The sequence below is a fragment of the Diabrotica undecimpunctata genome, chromosome 3, assembly GCF_040954645.1.
Source record: "Diabrotica undecimpunctata isolate CICGRU chromosome 3, icDiaUnde3, whole genome shotgun sequence".
NCBI classification, from domain to species: domain Eukaryota; kingdom Metazoa; phylum Arthropoda; class Insecta; order Coleoptera; family Chrysomelidae; genus Diabrotica; species Diabrotica undecimpunctata.
This window is the reverse complement of record NC_092805.1, coordinates 174,340,328-174,363,316: the sequence shown is the minus strand read 5'-3', so window position 1 is coordinate 174,363,316 and position 22,989 is coordinate 174,340,328. Positions and strand designations below refer to the sequence as shown.

General features: G+C 34.1%; 1 protein-coding gene across 2 annotated transcripts in view; it reads right to left on the bottom strand.

Annotated features, from left to right (window-relative positions):
- Positions 1 to 22,989, bottom strand: part of LOC140437853 (bicaudal D-related protein homolog) — a 158,318-nt gene continuing 135,329 nt past the window's right edge. The window contains exons 3-8 of one of the 2 annotated variants that reach the window (XM_072527629.1): positions 15,444 to 15,740; positions 13,610 to 13,859; positions 8,212 to 8,389; positions 5,473 to 5,641; positions 4,691 to 4,948; positions 1 to 3,210 (exon numbers count right to left, since the gene is read on the bottom strand). In XM_072527629.1, coding sequence (XP_072383730.1) covers positions 3,079 to 3,210; positions 4,691 to 4,948; positions 5,473 to 5,641; positions 8,212 to 8,389; positions 13,610 to 13,859; positions 15,444 to 15,740 — 1,284 coding nt within the window. In that variant the 3' untranslated portion in view covers positions 1 to 3,078. The remainder of the gene's footprint in view (positions 3,211 to 4,690; positions 4,949 to 5,472; positions 5,642 to 8,211; positions 8,390 to 13,609; positions 13,860 to 15,443; positions 15,741 to 22,989) is intronic. The other variant, XM_072527630.1, reaches the window with a different exon arrangement.

Genomic DNA, 22,989 nt, shown 5'->3' with positions numbered 1-22,989 from the left:
GCACATGCCTCGTTAAAATTTGTTTTTTTTTTCAAATGCTGATACCATGCTCACATGATATTTAAAATATCGGAAGATCTCTGATCTACAAGAAAATGAATTAGGTTCTTATGTTACTAAATGTTCACAGATGGTCTTTCCCCAAAAGATCTTAAACAGCTTGCTTTAAAAAATAACGTAACTGTTCCTGATGAACTGGACCAAACTTGAGACTGCATCTGCTGACTGGCTAACAAACGTTTTAAAATGCCACAATGAGTTATCCATCCGTACCCCTCAGGCTACGAGCTTAGGGCGAGCCACAAACTTTATTCTTTGACAAACTCTTCAATGTATTAAATAGGCACAATCTTGGAGCAAACGATATTTACAACTTAAATGAAACCGGGGTAACTACAGTTCAAAAACCTGCAAAAATAATAGCATCAAAAGGTGTGAAGCAAGTGGGGGCGGTCACTTAGGGGGAACGAGGAACATCGGGGTGACAGAGTGTCTGGCAGTGAATGCCAGTGGAAACTCAGTGCCACCAATGTGTATTTTTCCGCGAAAAAATTATCGAGAACTTTTTTTTTCCAGTGGACCACCATAATGTATAGGAACCAACAATGCTTCTGGATGGATGACGAAAGTGGAATTCTTAGTTTATGTGAAACATTTTTCCAAGAATATTATAAGGAACGTCCAGTATTATTCATACTGGACAATCACGATTCCCATTTGTCGGTTGAGGTAATAGATTATTGCAAGAAAAAGTACATTGTTCTTTTGACCTTGCCTCTGCATTGCCTAAAAAAATGTATTAGCCGTAAGATGGATGCCTGGATGAAAACTCATCCAGGAGTTACAATGACAAATTATATTATTCCATCAATTGTTGCAAATTCTTTGCCGTTAGCTGTAACTCCAAAAAATGTACAACCTGGTTTTCATGTAACTGGCATTTTCCCGTTTAATAGGGACGTTTTTACTGATTGAAGATTTTCTGCCATCATCCATTACAAATAGACCTGAGTTGCAAGAAAATATGGAACTTCAGTCACAAGCGGCCACACAAAATATACGAACACCACCAAGTACGCCACCACAAGTTATCAACAAGGAACCAGACCAAGATCCACAACCTTCAACTTCTCGCGCTTTAGTTACAGGATTTACTAGTCCTAAAGATAGTCGTCCTATACCTAAAGCTCAACCCAGAAAAATACTGCACAAAATAGGAAACGAAGACATACTGTTATTTTAACGGACACGCCTGACAAGCAAGCATTATTACAGCAAGAGCAACTGAGAAACTTAAAAGCTAATAAAAAAGGAAAACAAAAAGTCAAAAGACAATTTTTTCGAAAGAAAGCGATAAAGAAAATGAAGAATGTTTCTGCATTATATGGTGTAACTCGTACACTAACTCAAAATCAAAAGAAAAATGGGTGCAATGTGCAGACTGTAAGTGGTGGGGGCATGAACTTTGCAGTGACGGTTCTCCAATTTTTGTATGCATAGATTGCCAGTCTGATTAGTCTAATAATACATTTAAATAATTTTTAAAAATGTCGCACAATTGTTTGTATTTTAATAAAAAATAAATAAATAAAGTTCATTTAAAGTTTTTTCATTAAGAAAATTAAAATATTTCTTTGAAAAGTATGAAAGTTACCAGTGTCACAATTTGCCCCTGCCATATAACAACTTACCCAATTGGGGGGTTAATTTGATACAATTTGCAAGACTAAACAAATATATATTTTTTTATATAATATTTAAAAGGATTATATCGAAGTGAGTGCTTCTTACACCAATTTTTATAAGGTGCCTATTTTACATATTGAATGCACAAAAAAATAAAATGTAAAAATTGTAACAACTAACCCCGGTCTCCCCTACCTCACGCGCTCCCACATAATATTATGTACTTTATTTATTTTTACTAATGTTAACGTTGTCATTAAGTTATTTTGATGTTCCGTGCCAGTATAGGCCTTTTCATCAAGCGACGAGCGCGTGCGCAGCCGCCATGTTTTTCGTACAGTTTTGATCGACAATTGAGAGGTTAGGTAAGACTACTTGTTTACCATAAAAATAATATCTATAATAATTTTTTACTCTAATTAATGATATCAATCATTACTTTCCGAAATATATTAATTAAAATAATTATTATTATAGTGTATAATCAACAAAATAGAATTCATTTAAAAAATAATACTTAGGTATTGGCTTTAAATAATTTATACAGCGTGTATCACTCTTACATTCTCCACCGATTAAAAAATGTATTTGCTAACTGAGGCACTTTTTTCTTTATTAACATATTTCTTTTTTTCATTAACAAGATTTTCTTTGGTATTTTTATCTTAATTATGTGTTCTAATGCACTGTTATTTACATATACATATAATACAAATATACTGAGCGTTGCAATACATGCCCGGTCCCCCAGTGTGACAGAGAAAACTGACGCAAAGCAATCCCTGTATCTCTTTCTAATTTTCCAGGTTTATCAACCACGTAATCTAAATCACCAATGAGAAGGTCACGTGATCGATAAACCCGGCCCATTAGATAGAGATGTAGGGACTGCTTCACGTCAGTTTTCTCTATCTCACTGGGGGAACGAGACTGTATTGAAGCAGTCAGTCTATTTGTGTTATATGTCTATGGTTATTTATATAACTAACCTAATCTAACATGTTTGATTATAAAAACTGTACGAAAAAAATGGCAGACACTATTTTATGATGAAATGGTCTATGAAACGAAATTATCAAAATTTTGATACTAATAATGCTGTAGACTACAAAATGTTCAAATTAACGTATTCAGGCCAAGAACAATATTATTATTCATATAACCCAATCGAAAAATATTGCTTAAAATTTTAAAACGCTTCCGACACTGTAATTAAGGCACTATCAACAACGAATCTATATTGAACAATTACTGTTCCTCCCTTAAATTAATTTAAGTAACGATAAAAATTAATTCGGTAAAAAAATACGAAAAAAAAGGGCATAACACGTTTTTACAATGTCTACAACGTCATTTCCCTAATTGGTCTAGCTTTATGCTATAATATGTATGCTATCGATTGAAGAACCGTAGCAGGAGTCTTCTCCTCGGTGGAGCGACGGGTTCACTGGGCATCTTCATTTTTATTTCTTGGTTGGACAGCTTGTTTTTGAGCTGTTCGTCGAGCAGTTCGTGCATATCCATCTGAAACGGTACAATCATTAGTAAGTGCAAGTTAGGAGTTGTGGGTGTTTTGGTATAATGTCAAGTGAAGTGTAAATAGTATATTTAATTCATATATAAATGACAGTATTAGAAAAACAATGGACTTTTTTTATTTGTTAAACAATTGTGTAGTCTTTAAAAAGTCTATTAGGCTCTTGAGTCGGCTTGAACAGTTCAGAAGTTCTTTTAAACTGCGGGTTGTTGTTTACATTCTGTGAGAATGTGCTCGAGGGTAATAGGAATATCGTTGCATAACTGTTGGTTTGTAGAGGACATAAGATGACCGTGTGTCAAACGTGTGTGTCCTATTCTCGATCTTCGTATTGGTATCTTCTCTTTTCTGTTCAGAGTTGCTAGGGATAAATAGCTGTTAACATTAGGTTGTATTTCTCTGAGCTTTGTGTTTTTGGTGATCCAAAGTTCCTGCCACTTGTCTTGGATATTCCTTTTGAATTTTGATTTTATATCTCCTTGGAGCTGTATGTTGTAGACGGGTAAGTTGGATGTAGATGCTTCTTTTGCAGCGCTGTCAGCCATCTCATTTCCTTGGATGCCGATATGAGAAGGCATCCATATTATTGTTATTGAATTCTCTCGGGAAGTGTGGAGATGGATCGGTTCTAGTGGAAGGAAAAGTATTCAGGTTTGTTATCTTAATTAACTAAAGGGACACAAAAACTTCCTCGATCCTGATTTGGCATAGAAAAACAAAACATATCGTGTGACATCATTTTATAAGAGAGAGCAATTTTGTACCATTTACGATCACACACAATGAGTTACTTCTTCTTCTTTATGTGCCGTCTTCTACCGAAGATGGGCGACCATCAAACGATAGGTTTCTCTGTTTTGTGCCGCATGTATTCTGTTCGCAGCTTCTGGTATTTGAAACCATTCTTTCAAGTTTCTCAGCCAGGATTTCTTCTTTCTGCCCAAACCTCTTCTACCTTCAATCTTGCCTTCCACGATAAGCTGTAGCAGACTATACTTATCATTACGGAACACATGGCCCAGGTATGACGCTTTCCTCCTTTTAACAGTTGTTAACAATTCCAACTCTTTACCCATTCGTCTTAATACCTCTGTGTTGGTATTGTGTGTTGTTGTAATTACTGTGTTGTAATCAATGACTGTCACTTTTGGCTATAAATACCAAGAGTCACTGCTACCACCCTTCTAATGATTTCTAATATAAATATGAATTTGCTTTAATTAAGTGGTAAATGGGAATCAGAATTTTTATTATCACTGTCAATAAGCTTCGCCTAAACATCATCAACAGTATAAAAGTAATAGTATCGAATAAATAACGGCAGTAGTATAGTGAAGAGTGAAGTTATGTGGGTACTAAAGTCTCTGCCATTTGATGAAGGCTCTAGAAGTGAAATCGAAAGCTCGTGATGGCATTGTCAGTTTGATGATTGTGTGTTTACTCCTGATACGCAACGATATTACTTACCTGCCACTGTTCAAGTTGTTGACTCAACTCCACCTTCTGTTGAACCGTCTCGAGCAGCTGGCTATTGGCTTGCATAAGTTCCACTCTAGTTTTGGCCAACTCCACCTCTACTTTGATCCGCCTTTGAACGGCAATGTCTCGATCTTCGCGCGCTTTCGCTACCACCTCATCTTGAGCCAATGAAGAATCTGAAGCGTCGTGCATGGCTCTGTCGCGCTGCTCCAACGCAGACGCTAGTTCGACCTCACACACTGAAGCCTAAAACACGGTATTATTAAAGTAAAACAATACATAATAGTTCAGAGAAATAAGTAAAGAAGACAGTATTTTGTACATATCCATTGAAATATTCAAAAAAGGAAAAAGAAGCAACCAAAAATGCAATTTTTTTTACTTTTATCATGTAGAAGAACACTATCATTAGTAACATACAAAAAAATGTGAAAAACAATGTTTGAATTATTACTGTCATTTTTAACTTAAACATTTAGCATATAAACTATGTCTCGTAGACGAAATATTTTGTATTAAAAAGATCTATTTTACATCCCTTTTTCAGTCCCGTTTAAAACATATTTCCCTAGACCTAGACTATAAGGAATTATAGCACAGGAAAATAACTCAAAAATATATAATTAAATATTAATTATGTAATAAGTCTTTCGTTAGCGTATTACGTAAAAAACCAAACCGGGATTTTAAGGAAAATTGACCTTGATGAAAAATTCGTATAATTAACTTAAAAAGGGATAAACGGATAGGTATTTTGTTTTAATACTTACTTTTGTGTTGAGCTCCATGAGCCGTTCGCTTCTTCTAGCGAGTTCCTCGTCCCTCTCTTGTATTTCCCTTCGCGCTTGTTCTAGCCGTTCCAATATCCTCACTACGTCCGTATCTAACACTAAACCGACAAGATCTTGAGCAACTTCCGTGAGCATTCCTGGAGCAAATCTACAAATTGATATAATACATATTTAGTCGTAAATTGTGGCTTGTCTATGTATTAATAGACCTAAATGCAGAGTATTCAAATAGAGCGACGGAAAGACAATAGAATAGTTCTGGTAAATTTATTTGGAAGCTATTTTCTTGTAGAATTTTAATGTTATTTGCTATCTTTAATGGAAATTATGCTCAATTTCAGTTTAAAACACGTTTATTTGAATGTTTCGATTTCCAATTCGAAAATCGTTCTCAAAATACAATTTCAAATTTGTAAAATTTTGATTTCTGTGTGAATAAAGGGACACCTTGTCGTAGACCTCTGTCCGAGACATGTCATTGTATCATAACTTTACTTTTAGTGTTACAGAGTATGCGATTAATTAATCTTATTATTTTTTATGAAAATTAAAAATATTCTACTGCTTCTTTTAGAAACAGCAATTTAGAAATGTACACGTAGACTCTACTGATAACGGTCTCAGCATCATAAACTTTGCGATGTCTAAGACCATGGTAATAGCTACAACATAGATAGTGATCACTATTTAGTTAAAGCACGATTTAAAGAGAGAATATCCAATTTAAAAAAGGAGATCGGGAAAAGGAGAGAAAAAATCGACATTAATAAACTAAAAGATCCCGACATTGCAAATGTATACAGACAGCAAATAAGGACAGAAAACTTAAGAAGAAGAAGACATTAACCAACTATGGGCAAATATAAGAGATATTGTGTTACCGAAATCGATTGACATATTGGGCAAAACCAAGTCAGAAAAAACAAAGCATTGGTTAGATCATGAGTGCGAAATGACCACAAATAGAAAGAACGCAGCATATCAAAAAACCATGGACGCAGGTTGTACACAGAGAAAAAAAGAAGGGTATAGATGTCTTAGAAGAGAGGAAAAACGTATCCATCGACGTAAGAAGAGGGAATATGAACAGAGCACTCTCAATAAGATACAAAGTTTATTCGATAAAAATGAAACGGGGAAATACTATAAATCCTTAAATATTAGCCGTCAAAAATTTAAACCACGATTAAAAATTTGTAAAGACACTAACGGTGAAATTCTACATGATAAAAAGAAGTGTCAGAAGAAGAAAAGACAATAAAGCTACAGGAATCGATGAAATCTGTTCCGAAATGTATTAAAAAAGGTGGGGATCAACTTTTTGCAGCAATCCCTAAACTAATAGTACTTATATGGCAGAATGAATTGGTACTAGAAGAGTGGCTAAAGAGAATAATATGTCCGTTGCATAAAAAGGGTGATCAACTGGAGTGTAAGAACTACAGAGGCATTTCTGTTAGCATCTGCGTATAAAATCTTCGGTAATGTAATGTTTGAAAAACTTATACAAAGGAAATTGTTGGTCAATATCAATGCGAATTTACTGCTGGAAAGTCAACTACACAACAAATTCAAGCACATAGACAGATTCTAGAAAAGTCACTAGAATATAACATAGATACACACCATCTTTCCATCGACTTCAAAGCTGCCTATGACAGTGTTAAAAGAACTACATTATATAATGCAATGATAGATTTTAGGATGCCACCTAAGTTAGTTAGGTAGACCCAACTAACAATGCAAAACGTAAGCTCATAAGTTACAATTGAAGGAGAAAACTCTACGTTTTTTGAAATTATTAATGGTCTAAGACATGGGGACGCGCTGGCGTGTCTCCTCTTTAATAATGCCTTGGAAAAGACAATCGGACAATTAAATATTAGAATGAATGGAACTATTGTTGATAGATCGACGCAAATTCTCGCATTCGCTGACGAAATAGTTATAATGGACAAAAGTATGAGAGACATGGTGCAGTCTTTTACACGGCTTGCGGATGCGGCAAGTGAACTAGGATTTGTGGTAAACGAGGAAAAAACCAAATATATATTGGTTTCTAAAAATCCCCGAAATATCCAACAGAGAATTCAAATTAAAAACCATACCTTTGAGGAAGTCAAAGAATTCACATATCTTGGATCGCTAGTAAACGCAACAAACACCACAAGCGACGAAATAAAAAAACGCATAGTAATAGTAAACAAAACTATTCACGGTCTCCAGAAGATATTGTGAAATTTGTTAAAGTGCAGAGACTTAGATGGCCTGTACACATTGCTAGGATGTCAAATCACGAATTCACGAAGAGATTAACATTTTTAAAACCAAAGGACACAGGAAGTAGAGGACGACCACAAAGGAGATGGATTGATGATGTTAAAGAAGACCTACAGATGCTAAGGATCAGAAGGTGGAGGGAAGTTGCCAGGAATCGACAGGAGTGGCGACTTCTTTGTGAGCAGGCCAATATCCACAACGGATTGTCGAGCCACTTATGATGATGATGATGAATTTAGAAATGTCATAAGATTACAATTGTTAATATCTATGCTCCAATAGAAACAACAGATGAACTAGTAACCGATCAGTTATAAGATCAACTACAAGTAGAATATCAGTGGATTGTCCCTTAATTTTTTGTTAGTCATTTGTCAAATTCGTACCGTTGGTACAGATTGTATTACGGATAAAAAAAATGTACCAAAGAATACTCACCTCGAAGAATCTTCCATTGACGTAGTTGAACAATCGGAATGTAGACCGCTATCGTCGTCGGAATGGGACTTCAGTTGCAGAACAAGAGATCTAAGTTGGCGGTAGACAGACATACACTCTTGAGACAAAGTCGGCTCCGAGATGTCCATTTCTGACAATAGAGATCGCTCTTCACCAGCTGATCGAACAATATACATTCAAGAGTTAGTAACTGGTGTTAGTAACATGATAAAATGGTGGACATTCAATTAGTTAGAAGTCAAAAAAGGTAAATATGCAACTATTATTCGTTAAGCAATTTGTTATAGGATCAAACATGAGTATGGTATATTTCAGCGATCTTGACGTATCATATGTACATTTTATAGATAATATAATGATACTAGAATTAAAAAAACAGCATATCCATAGACATGAGCCGCAATACACAATAGTAGCAATACACTTTAAACGGCTAATTATGATGATATCCATAGGGCTTTGTCTCAACCGGTTCAAGAGCAAGATCGGAAATTGATGATATAACTGCAGAGCTTTCCAAATACTGATATTCTTTTAGGTAGTCTCCTGCTCTTATATTAGGCCTTAGGTCTATACGTGTCGGATCTTAAGGCTTATTTGTGACGTTAACTGACAGCTATCTCGCCGTCTTTTAAAGGGTATTCCTGGTAGTCTGGTATGAGTTGGCCTCTCGATAAACTTTCGAATAAATCACAGACATTTTGTGCCATTTCTATAACAATTCCTATTCAGATATTTCTTATTTAACCGTTTCCAATTATGATTTCTTTAAATTATCTCTCCGATTGGTTCGAGTAACTACAGTTCCTGCTCAATTTATTAGATCACCATAAAAATTTCAGTTTTTTTTATTTCAATCGTACTGAAACTATGTTCACTTGGATACTAAGGTGTTGAATGGGTTGCATAACTATTGAGTACATAGTTAGGTAGAAAATGGTATAAATTTTTCTTAGAATTGAATAATTTTCAAATATTTACAGATGACAGCAGAATGTGCTCAAATTGTGGAGTAAGTAATTGTTTTACAATTTAATTTTTTTACTTAAAACATACATTTGTGGTCCATTTATTTAAAATTTGCACTAGTAAGTATTGACATTACTACATAATAGTGTTACTTTTGATTTTGGTTACTTCCTAATCATAAAACAAAACGATTAATCTTGGATTGGAATTTTTAGATAGGTAAATCGAAAGATCTTTGGGTTGAGAAAATCTCATCCATTACTGCTGTTTTAGATAATACAGCACTTAGAGAGAAATAGCACGAAAATGTGGTGTATTCCAGTCGTCAGTGGGAAGAATGAGTCAAAAACTCAAAGAGACCTGTAACGCCAGTTCGGAAGGACCGGTGTGGCAAAAACCTTCGGTCACCCCAGGGGGTAACGGATTTTAAAAAAATTATCTGTAACACACAGAAGGGCCATATCATAACATGTTCTTGTGATATGATTGAAAATACGATATGAATGTAAAAAGAAAAATAAAATGAACCATGTTTGAAAAAAGGTTTTATTTTCAAAATTAAATGAAGAAAAAAGGTCATTTTAAAACAATATTATTATGTAAGTTAACAGTAAGAAAGAAAACACTCAATTCGCAAATTAATAAAGCATTCTGAAATACAACATGAAACAATAACGGAAAGGAGATACTCTCAATACAAAAAAACTTTATTAAATAATACATATATACCAAGTGAAAAATAATTAAATAACAAATATTGGAATTACAACATGACACGTCGTGCTTTCACAGATGCAAGCTCATTAATCATCTCATTGTGATCAATGGCTTCACAAATTTTATTTTTAATTGAAATGACTACCAAATCTGATAGCCTTTCTTGGCACATTGACGTTCTTAAATAATTTTTTATGAGCTTTGGCTTTGAAAAACTCCTTTCGCCAGATGCCACCGAAATTGGAAGGGTCAGGAATATTCTCAAGGCCATAAATAGATTTGGAAACAAGGATTGTAAATTTTTCTTTGTTATATAATTTAAAATATCTATGGACGAATCCGAAATTTTGCTAGAGTCTGTGAGTGGGTTAAGAACTTTGTATGACAGAATTTCATTATGCAAATCAAGACCATCAATATCTTTGCGTACGTTTCTTTCATGTTGAATTTGTAAAGCTAAATCCAAATCCATACATGATCTTTTAATCACATCATAGTCAAGTTGTTGGAAATTACCCAAAAATCCAAATAAATCGTGGCACTTATCTATTCCCCCAAAGCGTCTTTGTAGGGATTGAATTGTTGTGTCCAAAATTTGAAAATAAAAACTTTTTGTTGTGGATCGAATATTGTTGATCATCTGTACCTTCATACGAAAATTGAAGCTTCGTCTTTCTTTGTCTTAATAATGGAAATGTTTGCTCTACATCACTTTTTTCTGCTTCTGCTACAGCCTCATTCATGAAAATCTCGAAATGTTTGTCTGACCTTTTTTCAGTGAAATAAATAATAAGATTTTTTATTTCTGTATGGCATTCATTTAAAGTTGTATTTGGATTCTGGACCTTTTTACTTACTATATTAATATAGTTTAACTTTTGTTAAAACATCATGCCAAATTATAATAGAAAAAATGAATTTGAACATTTTAATTTTGTCTAATAGTGACCTTGCTGAATGTTTCGTGTTCATATCTCTTGAATTATCTTCCACCAAATCATGTAAACTTTTACAAATTTCGAGGAATTGAAACCTAAGAGGGCGAATGGCTTTGACTTTGCTTTCCCATCGTGTTTCACTTACTGATTTTAAAGTTAAGTTTGGTACATTCCTTTTTAAAATGTCCTATCTGTAGGGTGAAGCAGAAAAAAAATTCAACAACTCCTGAATAATTGAAAAAAAAAACCTACAGTCTCCTATGAAATTTTAGCTGCATCATTGACACTTAAATTAAAAGTGTGAGCTGAACAAGGTAAAACCATTGCTCTGGGATTAATTTTGAGAATTTGAAGGCCCACATGCTTGCCAGACATATTTGCCCCATTGTCGTAACCCTGAATTCTCATGTCATCAAGGTTTATTTCAAATTTTGATAATATTTCTTCTTTTAAAAAATTGAAGAGCCGTTCTCCTGTAGTATTTAAAACTTTGAAAAACCCCAAAAAGTGTTCTTTAATTTCGACTTCATATGGAGAACAATAAACGAAGCGAATTATGACCGTCAGCTGCTCAACATGGCTAGCATCTGGAGATTCATCCAAAATAATTGAGTAATATTTTGCTGTTCTGAGGCAACTCAGAATGTCTTTCTAAATATGTCTTGACAATAAATGAATTAATTCATTTTGAAAGTGATTGCTCAGGTAATGAGGCATATTTCGTCACAACCCTTTAGACCTTCGAATATTGCTCAGGTGTTCCATCATAATTGGATCGAATTTAGCAATCATTTCAACTGATTTCAAAAAATTGCCATTATTAGTCTCATAAAGATTCGTACTGTCACCCCTAAAAGCTAAATTTTGGCCAGCTAAATACTGCACAATACAAATCATTCTTTTAATTATTTCACGCCATCGCTGTTTTTCAATTTCATAATATTTTTGTTGCTCTTTATCAATAGTACATTCTTTACTCACACGCGGCGAGCGGCATTAAACGGCGCGTCGTGTGCTGACACCAATAAAATTGTAGGGTGGTAATTTAGATAAATAGGGAATAGCAATCGGATGAAGTGATTGCTTTAGCGCTTACCGGGGAAATACTGAACACTGACTTTTTTGTTTTAGAAGTGAGAATATTTTTGTAATGGTAAACAAATATTTGGCGCCCCTAAAATTTAGCGCCTGCGTGCGAGAAGGGCCACCCATAGAGATTTAAGAAATAAGTTGGAAAAAGCATGATGCTCAGTATCAATGGCCACCCTTTCGAAATTTGTATGGCATGGGCTTAGTGTCGCAGGCATGTTAAGAAGCCATAAAGACTGGTCTATTGATGATTGGCGTAAGATAAATTATTATAAATCATTTTATTTTCGCGCTTTATAATTGTTATTCACATTCACAGGTTTGCTTCAGCGATGAAGCCACATTTTAAATTATATGATTCGTGGTCGATGATTAGTGGCAAAGGTATGGGACGTTTGTATGTCGTAGAAGAAACCATGCCACAAGACCAATATAAAAGGGTTTTGCAGACAAGATAGGTTCCAGAAGTGAACAAATGGTTTGATAACAGCCATAAGATATTTACGCAGGATGAAGCACCTTGCCATATGGCTAAAAGTATTAAACATTTTTTGTTAGAACAAGATATTCCGCTCTAACCATGGCCCGGAAACTTACTAGACATGAACCCCATTCAAAAAGGCCTGGGAGTGCCTAAAAAAAAGTTAGCCAAGGAAATAATTACCAACAAGGTTCAGTTAATAGAAAGAATCATTTTTCATTGGAATCACACCAAAAATTTAAAAGAAATCTCAGGAAAATCTCAGGCATAAACAGCATGCCTAGGAGAGTGGCTGCACTGCTTAAAGCCAATGGCGGCTTAACAAAATATAAATATTATATTAAAATATTGTAATAATTTACGTTGTTTTTGTTCAGTAAATATGCAAAAAGATCTACATCCCCATATAGGTATTCCCCATGTCTCTCTTAACATCTTTATCAACGTCTGTTTTGCCTTGCAATTTTTAGAAGGCACAGATTAAAGCGGAATTCTTGAATTTGGTTTCGAAAATTAGTCTACGATTTTATTATCAGATGTCGCTACATTGCGTCTATACGAAGCCATGTTAGAGTTGCTTCCTAAGACAGAACATATTTATTTCACGTTCAGAGCGTTTGCGAAAGCCGTTCTGATGAGGCCTATTGGGCCGAAATACGTATAAACGGATGCGCAAGCTCCCTGTACGTGAAATAAAATCTTAACTGTCTTTTCCTTGTTACTACTATCATTTGTGTTATGTTTCTTACTTATAACTAACATATTTATAATCGATTATAAAACACAGAAAACTAGAATTTGCTAAGTGAGTCTAATAAATTAAGCAATGACTGTAGTAAAATCTGCTATTACTTATATCGGGTTATATTTATCATTTTGGCGTTGAACGTATCTCAAATATGTTAACCTCTGCTGTATTAACTGATGCTACACTAGTTATGTATAACAAATTTGTGCTGATTTTAACCATAATTAGATTAAAAATTAGCACGCTAGTTAATTAAAAACACCTGAGACTCACCATAGCTTTATGCGGTATGGTTTGTTTTTTTACATTTGTATTAATAATAACTTTGTACAGAAGAGTAGAAGACAAATTATAAAAAAGATGCAGTAAATATTATCATGAATGCATTCTCTAGCTGTTAGACAATTATTAACACAAAGTTATGCAAAAACTCACCACTAAGCCTTTCCTCTATCGATAATTTTTCTTGTGGCAAGCTGTATTCCTTCAGACTCTGTTGGTACCGCATATCCTGCTCCCTGGCGTGCCTTTCTAACATCAGAATTCTATCGGAGGCTTCCTCCAATGCTAGGGCTATGCTGTCTCTATCAGATGCTGCTACCTGTAGGCGCCTTTCCAGTTCTTGGTTTTTTTCACTGGCTATTTCTAGTTCGTCTCTAAGACCGCTGACACTATTCATGTGTTCCTAGAAGAAAAGTGACTTAAATAATTGTAAAATTAACTTTAGAGTAATCACAAAGGTGGTATAGAAATATTCTAACATTTAAGTTATCGAAGTGATGGCCGCATACAAATATACATTAAATAACACGGTAAATGTGCATAGTGAAATGATTTTAAAAAATTATAATGTTATGTACATATGATCGATACGGCCAAAGAGTATCTGGCGGATATATTTGGGAGATCGGACAAAATACTAGCTGTACTAAGCAATAAGTGCTGCTTAAATGATAAAACTACTACAAAATCTCAGTGATGTTACATAAGAAATAAAAACAAACAGAAAAAACAAAGTGAAGACATAAAAATTACTCAAACAGATAAAAGGACTGATAGCAGAGCAGCAGCAATATAAGAAACAACTAAAAGCTGAAAACAAAAAACCTAGAAATGTTAGAAGGGGTAGAACAACTAAGAAAAAAGGTGCGAAGTATAAATCGAAGACTACAACAATTAGAAATTGAAAGTGACAATGAATGAAGAAAAAATATTCTTATTCATGAATACAGAACATCCACAGGTAAGATTTAAACGAAAATTTTACAAAGATTTTCGTTGAAATGTACAAAATTGTGAACAACTTTGTTACGAATAAAATTTAAAATCCACAATTAAAATGAAATTCCTGTAGTTGCCTGTACACCATGAAATACAAAAGTTTTATTAAAAAAACCTTTATAAAAGGTATATTCATATAAAAACCCTATCGGGCTACATCACAGAAAGTTTTCGGACTAAAAAACATACTACTCTGATGCTAACCTTTTTAGATGAAAACGTTCTATATAACGATAGCCCGAAATGGTATTTTTAATTCTATACTTTTTATAAAAATTTTTTTATTAAAACTTTTAATAAAATTTACCTCCTGCTTGTTAATAATAGTTTTCAGATGTCAAACTAGATTTAAAAAAAAAATCAGTTGCCTGTAAAGTCGGTTTTACGGGCGAAGATTTTACGTGACAACGTCTTTTTCTCGGTAGAATATTTATTGATATGAATATTATTAAATTGCACAATAGGAACAAAGAATTGAATGAAAATAAGAATTGCACAAATTTTAACTATAGAAATATATTTTGTTTACTAAAACATTGTACATGTAAACTTAAACTTAACTAATTTCTATTTGAGTGATTTTGTTGAGGATAGGACGATGATAGGAGAAATATGAAATGAAAGGAAGTGTTTCTGCTGTAATGTGTCTTTAACGCCAAGAACGCTCGAGAAAGACAGAGACACAAGCACGGAAGCACGCACCGATTCAACGCGCCTAATTCTCTAGTGCTGCGCGCGCAGCGGACCGATCATGTTTGAGTGGGAGAGAGACGCAAGGCATTCGCCGGTCCGGCGGGCCTCTCTCTCGTTCGGTGACTCACTGTAACAGACGTGAGCGGGCGTTACACTTTTTCATGAATGACTCCGAGCCACAACCTAATTTAAGACGTTGTCACGTCAAAAAAATTGAGGAATTACATGTTCCATGTGCTTCAAACTTACTTCAGTATTATTTTAGAAAAGATTTTCTATGAACATAAAAAGTTACCTGTAAACTGCTCTTTCCTAAACTCAACCTCTCCTTGTACTCATCGATTTCTCTCGCGAGATGTTGTTCTTTATGTGCTGCGTCCTTCAGCTGCGACGTCAGTCTGGTGTTTTGAGCTGTCAACTCCGCCATTAGGCCGCTCTTGTCCCGTTCCCATTGTTTTAGAAGATTGTCTTTGGCTTGAAGCTTTGATGTGAGTTCCGCAACGTCATTTTGAAGTTCTATTATTCTGGCATCTAGTTCGGATTCTTTAGAGTGGAGTTTCCGTCGAAGGATGTGGCGGTCTTGTTCGAGTGACTGAAAGAAAATAAGAAAACTTTATTAGTGAATACGGAAAACTATTTATAGAATGTTTGATACAAGAGAAAAGTATATTTTAGAAGGTACTTAAAGAAGCTTAACAACTATCAACGACTTGCAAATTACTGAAGAACAGACGTGTTTCGTCTGCTTTACAAACGATTGGGTCCAATATAAATTTTTTTAATTGTATAAAATCTTCGTCGGTCCGATAAACAAGCGAACCAGGCGGATGAATCACATTCATTTCACTGTAAATCATCTATAAGATGGTTCAAACCCTGGCCAGAAAATAAAAAGTATAATGTATTACAGAATGACGGTATTAGATTTTTGTTTTGATACAGTGCAGCGACAACCGCTGATACGTATTTCGACCTCCTTAGGTCTCGTCAGAACGGTATAGTCACTGCTCTAGCAGCGGTTGTCGCTGCACTGTATCAAAACAAAAATCTAATACCGTCATTCTGTTTTGTTATTTACTTCATTTGAAGTACCAGAAACTGAATTCACTACGAATTTTGACCAGGATGAACGGCTTGTGGAATGCAATTTTAGATTCCCATGCCGAGTAATTTATCCAGCTGTTTGTTTCGCAAATTTTAGGAAACACAGTGGTTAAGATTTGAATTCGGTTTCGCTAAGTAGAAATCGTTTGATTTCTCTTTTTGTTTATAATGTATTAGTTTAAAATTCTAAATGAATCTGTTACTTAGTCTAGAATACGCTGATCTATGGATGAGCAATAGTTTAAGAGATAGGGACACGAGGTCCATCGATCCATATATTCCTACCGAACGAGCGTGTTTGCTTAAAAAACCGGAATATAGATCAAAACTTCCAGACATCACTAGAAAGAAATAGACGATTTATAGTCAATCGATTGATATACCATTATGTGATTGTTTCCTAAAAGATTGTTTACAAATTTTAGATAATTTTCTCTTTTCTAATTATCTAATTCAATTTAGAAAACAACTTAAAGCCTGAAGTTTTGTTGGATGGATCGAGTAGTTCGACAGAACTGTTGCCGGTCCCAAGCCCGGATAAAGGAGGAGGGGGTCTACAGCCAGGTTAGCACTCTACTGATAGACTTTAAAACCATACAGCTCATAGAAACAGTATTATGCCTCGGAACAGGAATGATTTCATTACGACGACTAACGCGAGAAAGAGGACAACGAATTAATGGAAAACGAGAAATATACTTCGCAAGAGAGCAGGAAATTACAAAAGAGCTTATAGAAAAAAATACATATGAGCGCTACAAGAGACGAAGAAGAAAGGAAAGGGTCAAATTATTCTAGATGACTACCTGATGATTTACAGTACTGTTGCGAAAGAAACCAAAGCCAAAGAAGGAGTCGCCTGTTGGTACACCCAAATTTTTTACACAAAGTACAAGAATGTAAATATACCTCTGAAAGAATAATAAGTGTAAAAATTGGATGATAGCAATCTATGCACCAGAGAACAACAGAGATACCACCACAAGGAAAAACCTCTACGAACACCTTCAGACTGTAATAACAGTCGAGACCCCAAATGATGAATATTTAATCATTATAGGTGATTTCTGACGGACCTCTGCAGCATAAACGAGATACGTAATAATACATTTTTCTCTCACAAAGAACAATACAAATACACTTTTGAAAAAAGTAGGGAACAAAGATCTATGATAGATTATATTCTGTCGAATAGAGAGTTACAGGCCTCTCAAATCTTGGATGTAAGAGCACTAACATCAGCACAAATAGGGAGCGATCATAAATTGGCATTGTGCAAAATCCGAATCCAAACACATATATGTTATAACAAAACACCAGAATACACCACAAAGATAAAAGTCGAAAGCTTACAGGATGACTCCACAAAATACCTATTCCAAAAAAGTATAACCGAAAAAAGCAGAAATACATATATCACCGAAAGTGATGGAGTCGAAGAAAGCTGAGCAAAAATTAAGTCTAATATCTTAGCCTTGGCCAAGGAAGTTTTTGGTGAAAGAAATTTAAATAAAAATATTTCGTTCCCAAGGCGAAGAACTCCACGGTTTTGTAGAGAAGTAAAGAAAAAATGTAAAGAAAAGAAAAAAGCTTACCTGAAATAAATGTCAACCAAAACACAAGAGGCATGCCATAATTACAAGACAATTAGAAACGAAACACATGCTCTTGTAAGAAAAATAAAAATGATCACTGGGAATGCTTTTCGAAAGAAATGGAACATGATTTTTACGATCTGTCGTCAAATAAGTCATCCAATCGGCAGAAAAAAGATCGGACGACCTCGCAAAAGATAGAGTGACAAACAAGCAGAATTGCTTATAGAAGGAGAAGAAGAAGTATTTAGAAAACAAAATACCCCTTAAAAATGCATTTAAAGGTGCACAAAAATAACGGATTTATAGACAGCCGGGTATATTGCGGGTATTCCAATAGCCGATTCATCTCATAACTACTAGCCTAATAAGGTAGATTACTATTTTTATTAGAAATAAGCTGCAATTTAAGTTTAAAATAAGTTTATTTTTGACGTTTCGATTTCTACTTCTAATAAATAAACTTATTTTAACCTTAAATTATGGCTTATTCCCAATAAAGATAGTAATTGCATTAAAATGACACAAGAAAATAGCTTCAGAACAATATTGATAAGGTAGATATTCTTTTAGGAGCATATATTTTCTGGCAATCGATTTGTCGTGAACAAATAAAAATAAGCAATATATCTCCCATCCTTTAGAAATGACAACTAGCTTGAATTTTATCTGGTTAAGTTCTTTAATTCAAAAAATCATTTATCTGTTGTTCTTCAAATATTACTTTACATGATCCGCTAATAATTTCTGGAAAATTCAAGAATGTTCATTGTATATTCCAATATACAATAAGAATGAAGTAGTTTGTGAAGAATACTTCATATGAACTCGCACGAGTTAACTGAATGGGAGATTTTAAGTTTCATTACCATTTAGAGCAAATCCAGAGACATTAAGTAGCTAATGAAGCAACTCGTATAGGTTGTTGGGAAATAAACTGCAGTATTTGTACATATACTAAATGAACTAACTGAATTTTCAATAAACATTTTCTGGTCTTCGAGCTAAAATAATTTCTGACTTTTCCGAAAAAAAAAGCAACCTATGGGACCTAAATTAAGAAAGAGAAAATAAAAAGCAGGAAATAATTCTTCTTCTTATTGCGCCGTCTCCTTTTGAAGGTTGGCGACCCAAATGGCAATTGTAGCTTTGGAAAATGCTGCACGAAAGATTTCTGTGGATGAGTGGTCAAACCATCTCCTCAGGTCTTTCAGCCACGAGTTCTGGCGTCTTCCTACTGATCTTTGGCACTGTACTTTTCCTTCCAGTATAACTTGAAGTAATTCGTATCTTTCGCCTCTCAACACATGACCCAAGTATTGTATTTATCTTGCTTTGATTTTGCTGAGTAATTCTTTTTGTTTACTCATGCACCAAAGTACCTCACCAATGGTAACTTTTTGTATTCATGGACTTCTCAGCATCCGTCTGTATATGTACATTTCAAAGGCATCTATCCTTTTTTCTGTTTCCGAATCCATTGTCCAACTTTCACAGCCTTACAGCAAAACAGAGAAAACGTAACATCTGATCATTCAAATTCTGAGCTCTAGACTAAGGTTTGATCTTGTAAAAAATGTTTTCTTGTTCATGAGTGTTTTCCTCGCTCGTTCGATTCTTGACAGGATTTCTTTTTTTTGGGTTACACTGGCTGTTAATATTTGCTCCCAAATATTTTATGGGTGTTACCTGTTCTATTATTTGTCCTTTGGCATACAAATGTACGTTTGTTGGTATCTTTCAAAAAGGAAATAATTAAGACAATTTAATTAAAGGATACGGTTATTAAAATATCTTCTTCTCATTGCGCCGTCTCCTTTCGAAGGTTGGCGATCCAAATGGCAATTGTAGTTTTGGAAACTGCTGCGCGAAAGATCTCTGCGGATGAGCGGTCAAACCATCTCCTCAGGTCTTTCAGCCACGAGTTCTGGCGTCTTCCTACTGATCTTTTGCCCTGTACTTTTCCTTCCAGTATAACTTGAAGTAATTCATATCTTTCGCCTCTCAGCACATGACCCAAGTATTGCATTTTCCTCTCTTTGATTATTCTTATTCTTTGATTATTATAATATATAAAATATATTTTCATTTTACCGTTAATTCTTTAAAAACAACATAGAAAAAAATTAATAACAAATACAAAGACACATTTTTAAAAAATATACCTGTGATATATATTCATCCTGAACAAAAATATTAAGCTGTCTTGAAGAAAGGATATTAAACTAAAACTAGGCTCTAATCTATCATTAAGCATAATGAATTATTGTCTTTATGTATGTCAACCATAACAATTTCGTAGTTTGTCACAGCACGACGCAATTCAAGGTAAAAAGAAAGTGAAATACAATTTTAATATAGATAAGGACAATCAAAAAAAGTCTACCTTGTCTATTGTATTAAAATATTATTTTAAATATGTCTCAAGAATGCAGAGGAGTATGTAGAGCGTGAAAATGCCGGCGTTTGTCACGTACCCTCTCGAAGAACAAGTATTTAGTACAGTTGAAAGGGTTTTACATAAAAAATATAATTTTGGAGTCGGAAATAATTAGAATTTGGAAGTTCTGGCTGTTTGAGTTAATGAAGACAACTTGAGCTTTCTTAGTCGGGTTCATAGTCATAGTTTAACTTTCCATAATTAAAAGGTAGCTTATTAGCTCTTCTTTGTACTCCTTCTAATAAATTAATGTCCTTTTGCAAATGGGATGACCAAACTGACACTGCGAATTCTAGGTTTGGCATAACTTTTGTAGAGTTTCAAAAACAAATCTGGATGTATTCTATAAAAAGCTTTTGATATAAAATATAAAGTAGAGTTCGATTTATTAACTACTTTTGCTGGTTGAGTAGACCAACTCAATGTTTGGTTGATCGTAACACCAAGATCAACAACTTTATGTACCGATTTCAGACTCAGATTTTTGACTCTATACATTCTCACCAATAAACCATCTATCTATCTACCTATCAGAGGAACTCCATCCAAAAAATATGTTATATATGGATTATTATATCCACATTGAATAACACAACACTTATGCATTTCATGATTCATTCTGATAACTGATTAAAGTCACTCTGAAGAGCATTAACGATATCTGGACAGTAATACAACGTTCAATCATCATAGGAAACCGATTTTGACTGCCATCTTTACGTTAAATCAGATACAGCAAAAACAGAATCCTAATATTGATCCCTAAGGACCACCACTGGCAACTGTACTGGGAACACTGCAGTAATTTTCCACTTTGACCGAAAAAGTTATTTCAGAGAGGAAGTTTTCTAACCACAATAGCAACTCACCATTCACGCCGTAATGTTCTAGCTGCAGCATTAATTTTTTGTAGGTACCTTTTCAAACGCACGGTAAAAATCTATATAAATAATATCAATCGGCTCATATTGGTTCAAAGATAAAGTCCATTTATTAAGAGCAAGAAGGAGGTTGCTAGTTACAGAACGATTTGGCAGAAATCGAAGTTAAGAGACTGGAATAACGTTGTGCGCTAACTAAAATGGTATTAATTTATTAGCTATTGATTTTTCAATAGAACTGTTTCCGGTCGATAAATTAGTCGAGAAAGAACTATACCCGATTTCCATGAAGTTGGGATTGAATTTGTTAGCAAAGATTTGGCCAGTAAAGATGCTATTGGAGCCACTAAACTGTAAAATGCTTTAAGAATTCTGTAACTAACTTTTCTTTGCTAGTTACTTCTCGATAATCTTAACCCTTTTGTCAGTATATTGAAAAATTGTCTATGAATACATATGTTTTCCTCAGATGGATTTTTCCTGGCCCTTTTTCATAAAATGTTTTTTTCTTTACTCATTGCGATCAGTCGATTATCGATCCAAGGACTTTTGGGATTGGTCCTAAGGGTGTACCTTGAATAACATGAATCTATTCCTTTACACATAATTTCCTTATAGTCATTCAAAGGATTATTAAATGAATAACCATCTAAAAATAGGTCAAATTACTTCGCTAAAATACTGATCTAATTTATTATAATCTATTTTACTAAATCCTTTATTTTTGATTGATTGTACCAGTAATGTCCAATTGAGCTTGTGTCTGAAAAACTACATGGTCCAAAATACCTGTTGGTGAAAGATAATGAATTTCACTGATAATTCCTTTCTCATTATAAGTGATTAGCAAGTCTAAAATTGAAGGTTTTCTTGACGATATATAGTAGGTTGTGTAACAAATCTGTTCAGATTAGTTTTAAAAAATAAATTGTAAAATGGAACATTGTGATGATCTCCAATAAGCTGAGTTTGAACTAGCTATTTTAAATCCTTAAAATTGAAATGATTAAATTTTGTCTTTCACTGCTATATTTTTCAATAAATTCACACATTGATTTGGTGAGAGTAAAAGAAATATTTGGTTAATAGATAACAAGAAGGTGCATAACAACTTTATTAGAAAAGATAATTTGTTAACATACCAGATTCAATACCTTCCAGATTATGGCCTACAGTACTTATCTTAGACTTTTGAAAGAAGCCATTATGAAAGTAAACACATACTCCGCCTACATACATTAGGTTAAACGAATTCTAATAACGAACATTTGCTTCTATAACAGTCGTCGAACTCCATTGAGCTAGATTGAGAAGATTGTTCCAAGGCCTCGAGACAATCCTCAATCGATACGAATCTATATGATAACTTAGATATTAAATCAGTTAATTTATTGAACTTATCTTCGAACAAACTGTATAAACCATGCCAAAGCTTTTGATTGTGTAAAAATTAAATTAGAATTGTCCAAAATAACATATTTTTCTTTGTTCGAGTCTCATCTTCGATATGGTCTTCCTTTTTGGGGTTCTACAGCTGCCCAATCTGATGTTATTTTTAAATTACAAACAAAAGCAATATGGTATCTTTTTGGCCTCAGTAGAATAACCCATTGCATAAGCTACTTCAAAAATCACGGGATTTTAACTCTTCCCTCTCTATATATTCTAGAAACTGTTTGTTTAATTCGTAAACACCTACATGTTTTTCCATCAAGACCTAATCATGACTACTCCACCAGAAATTCATCCTTTGATGTGTATTTACGCATTTAATGCCGATTAATATATCAGGAAAAACAAAGAACCTAGATGGAGTAAAAA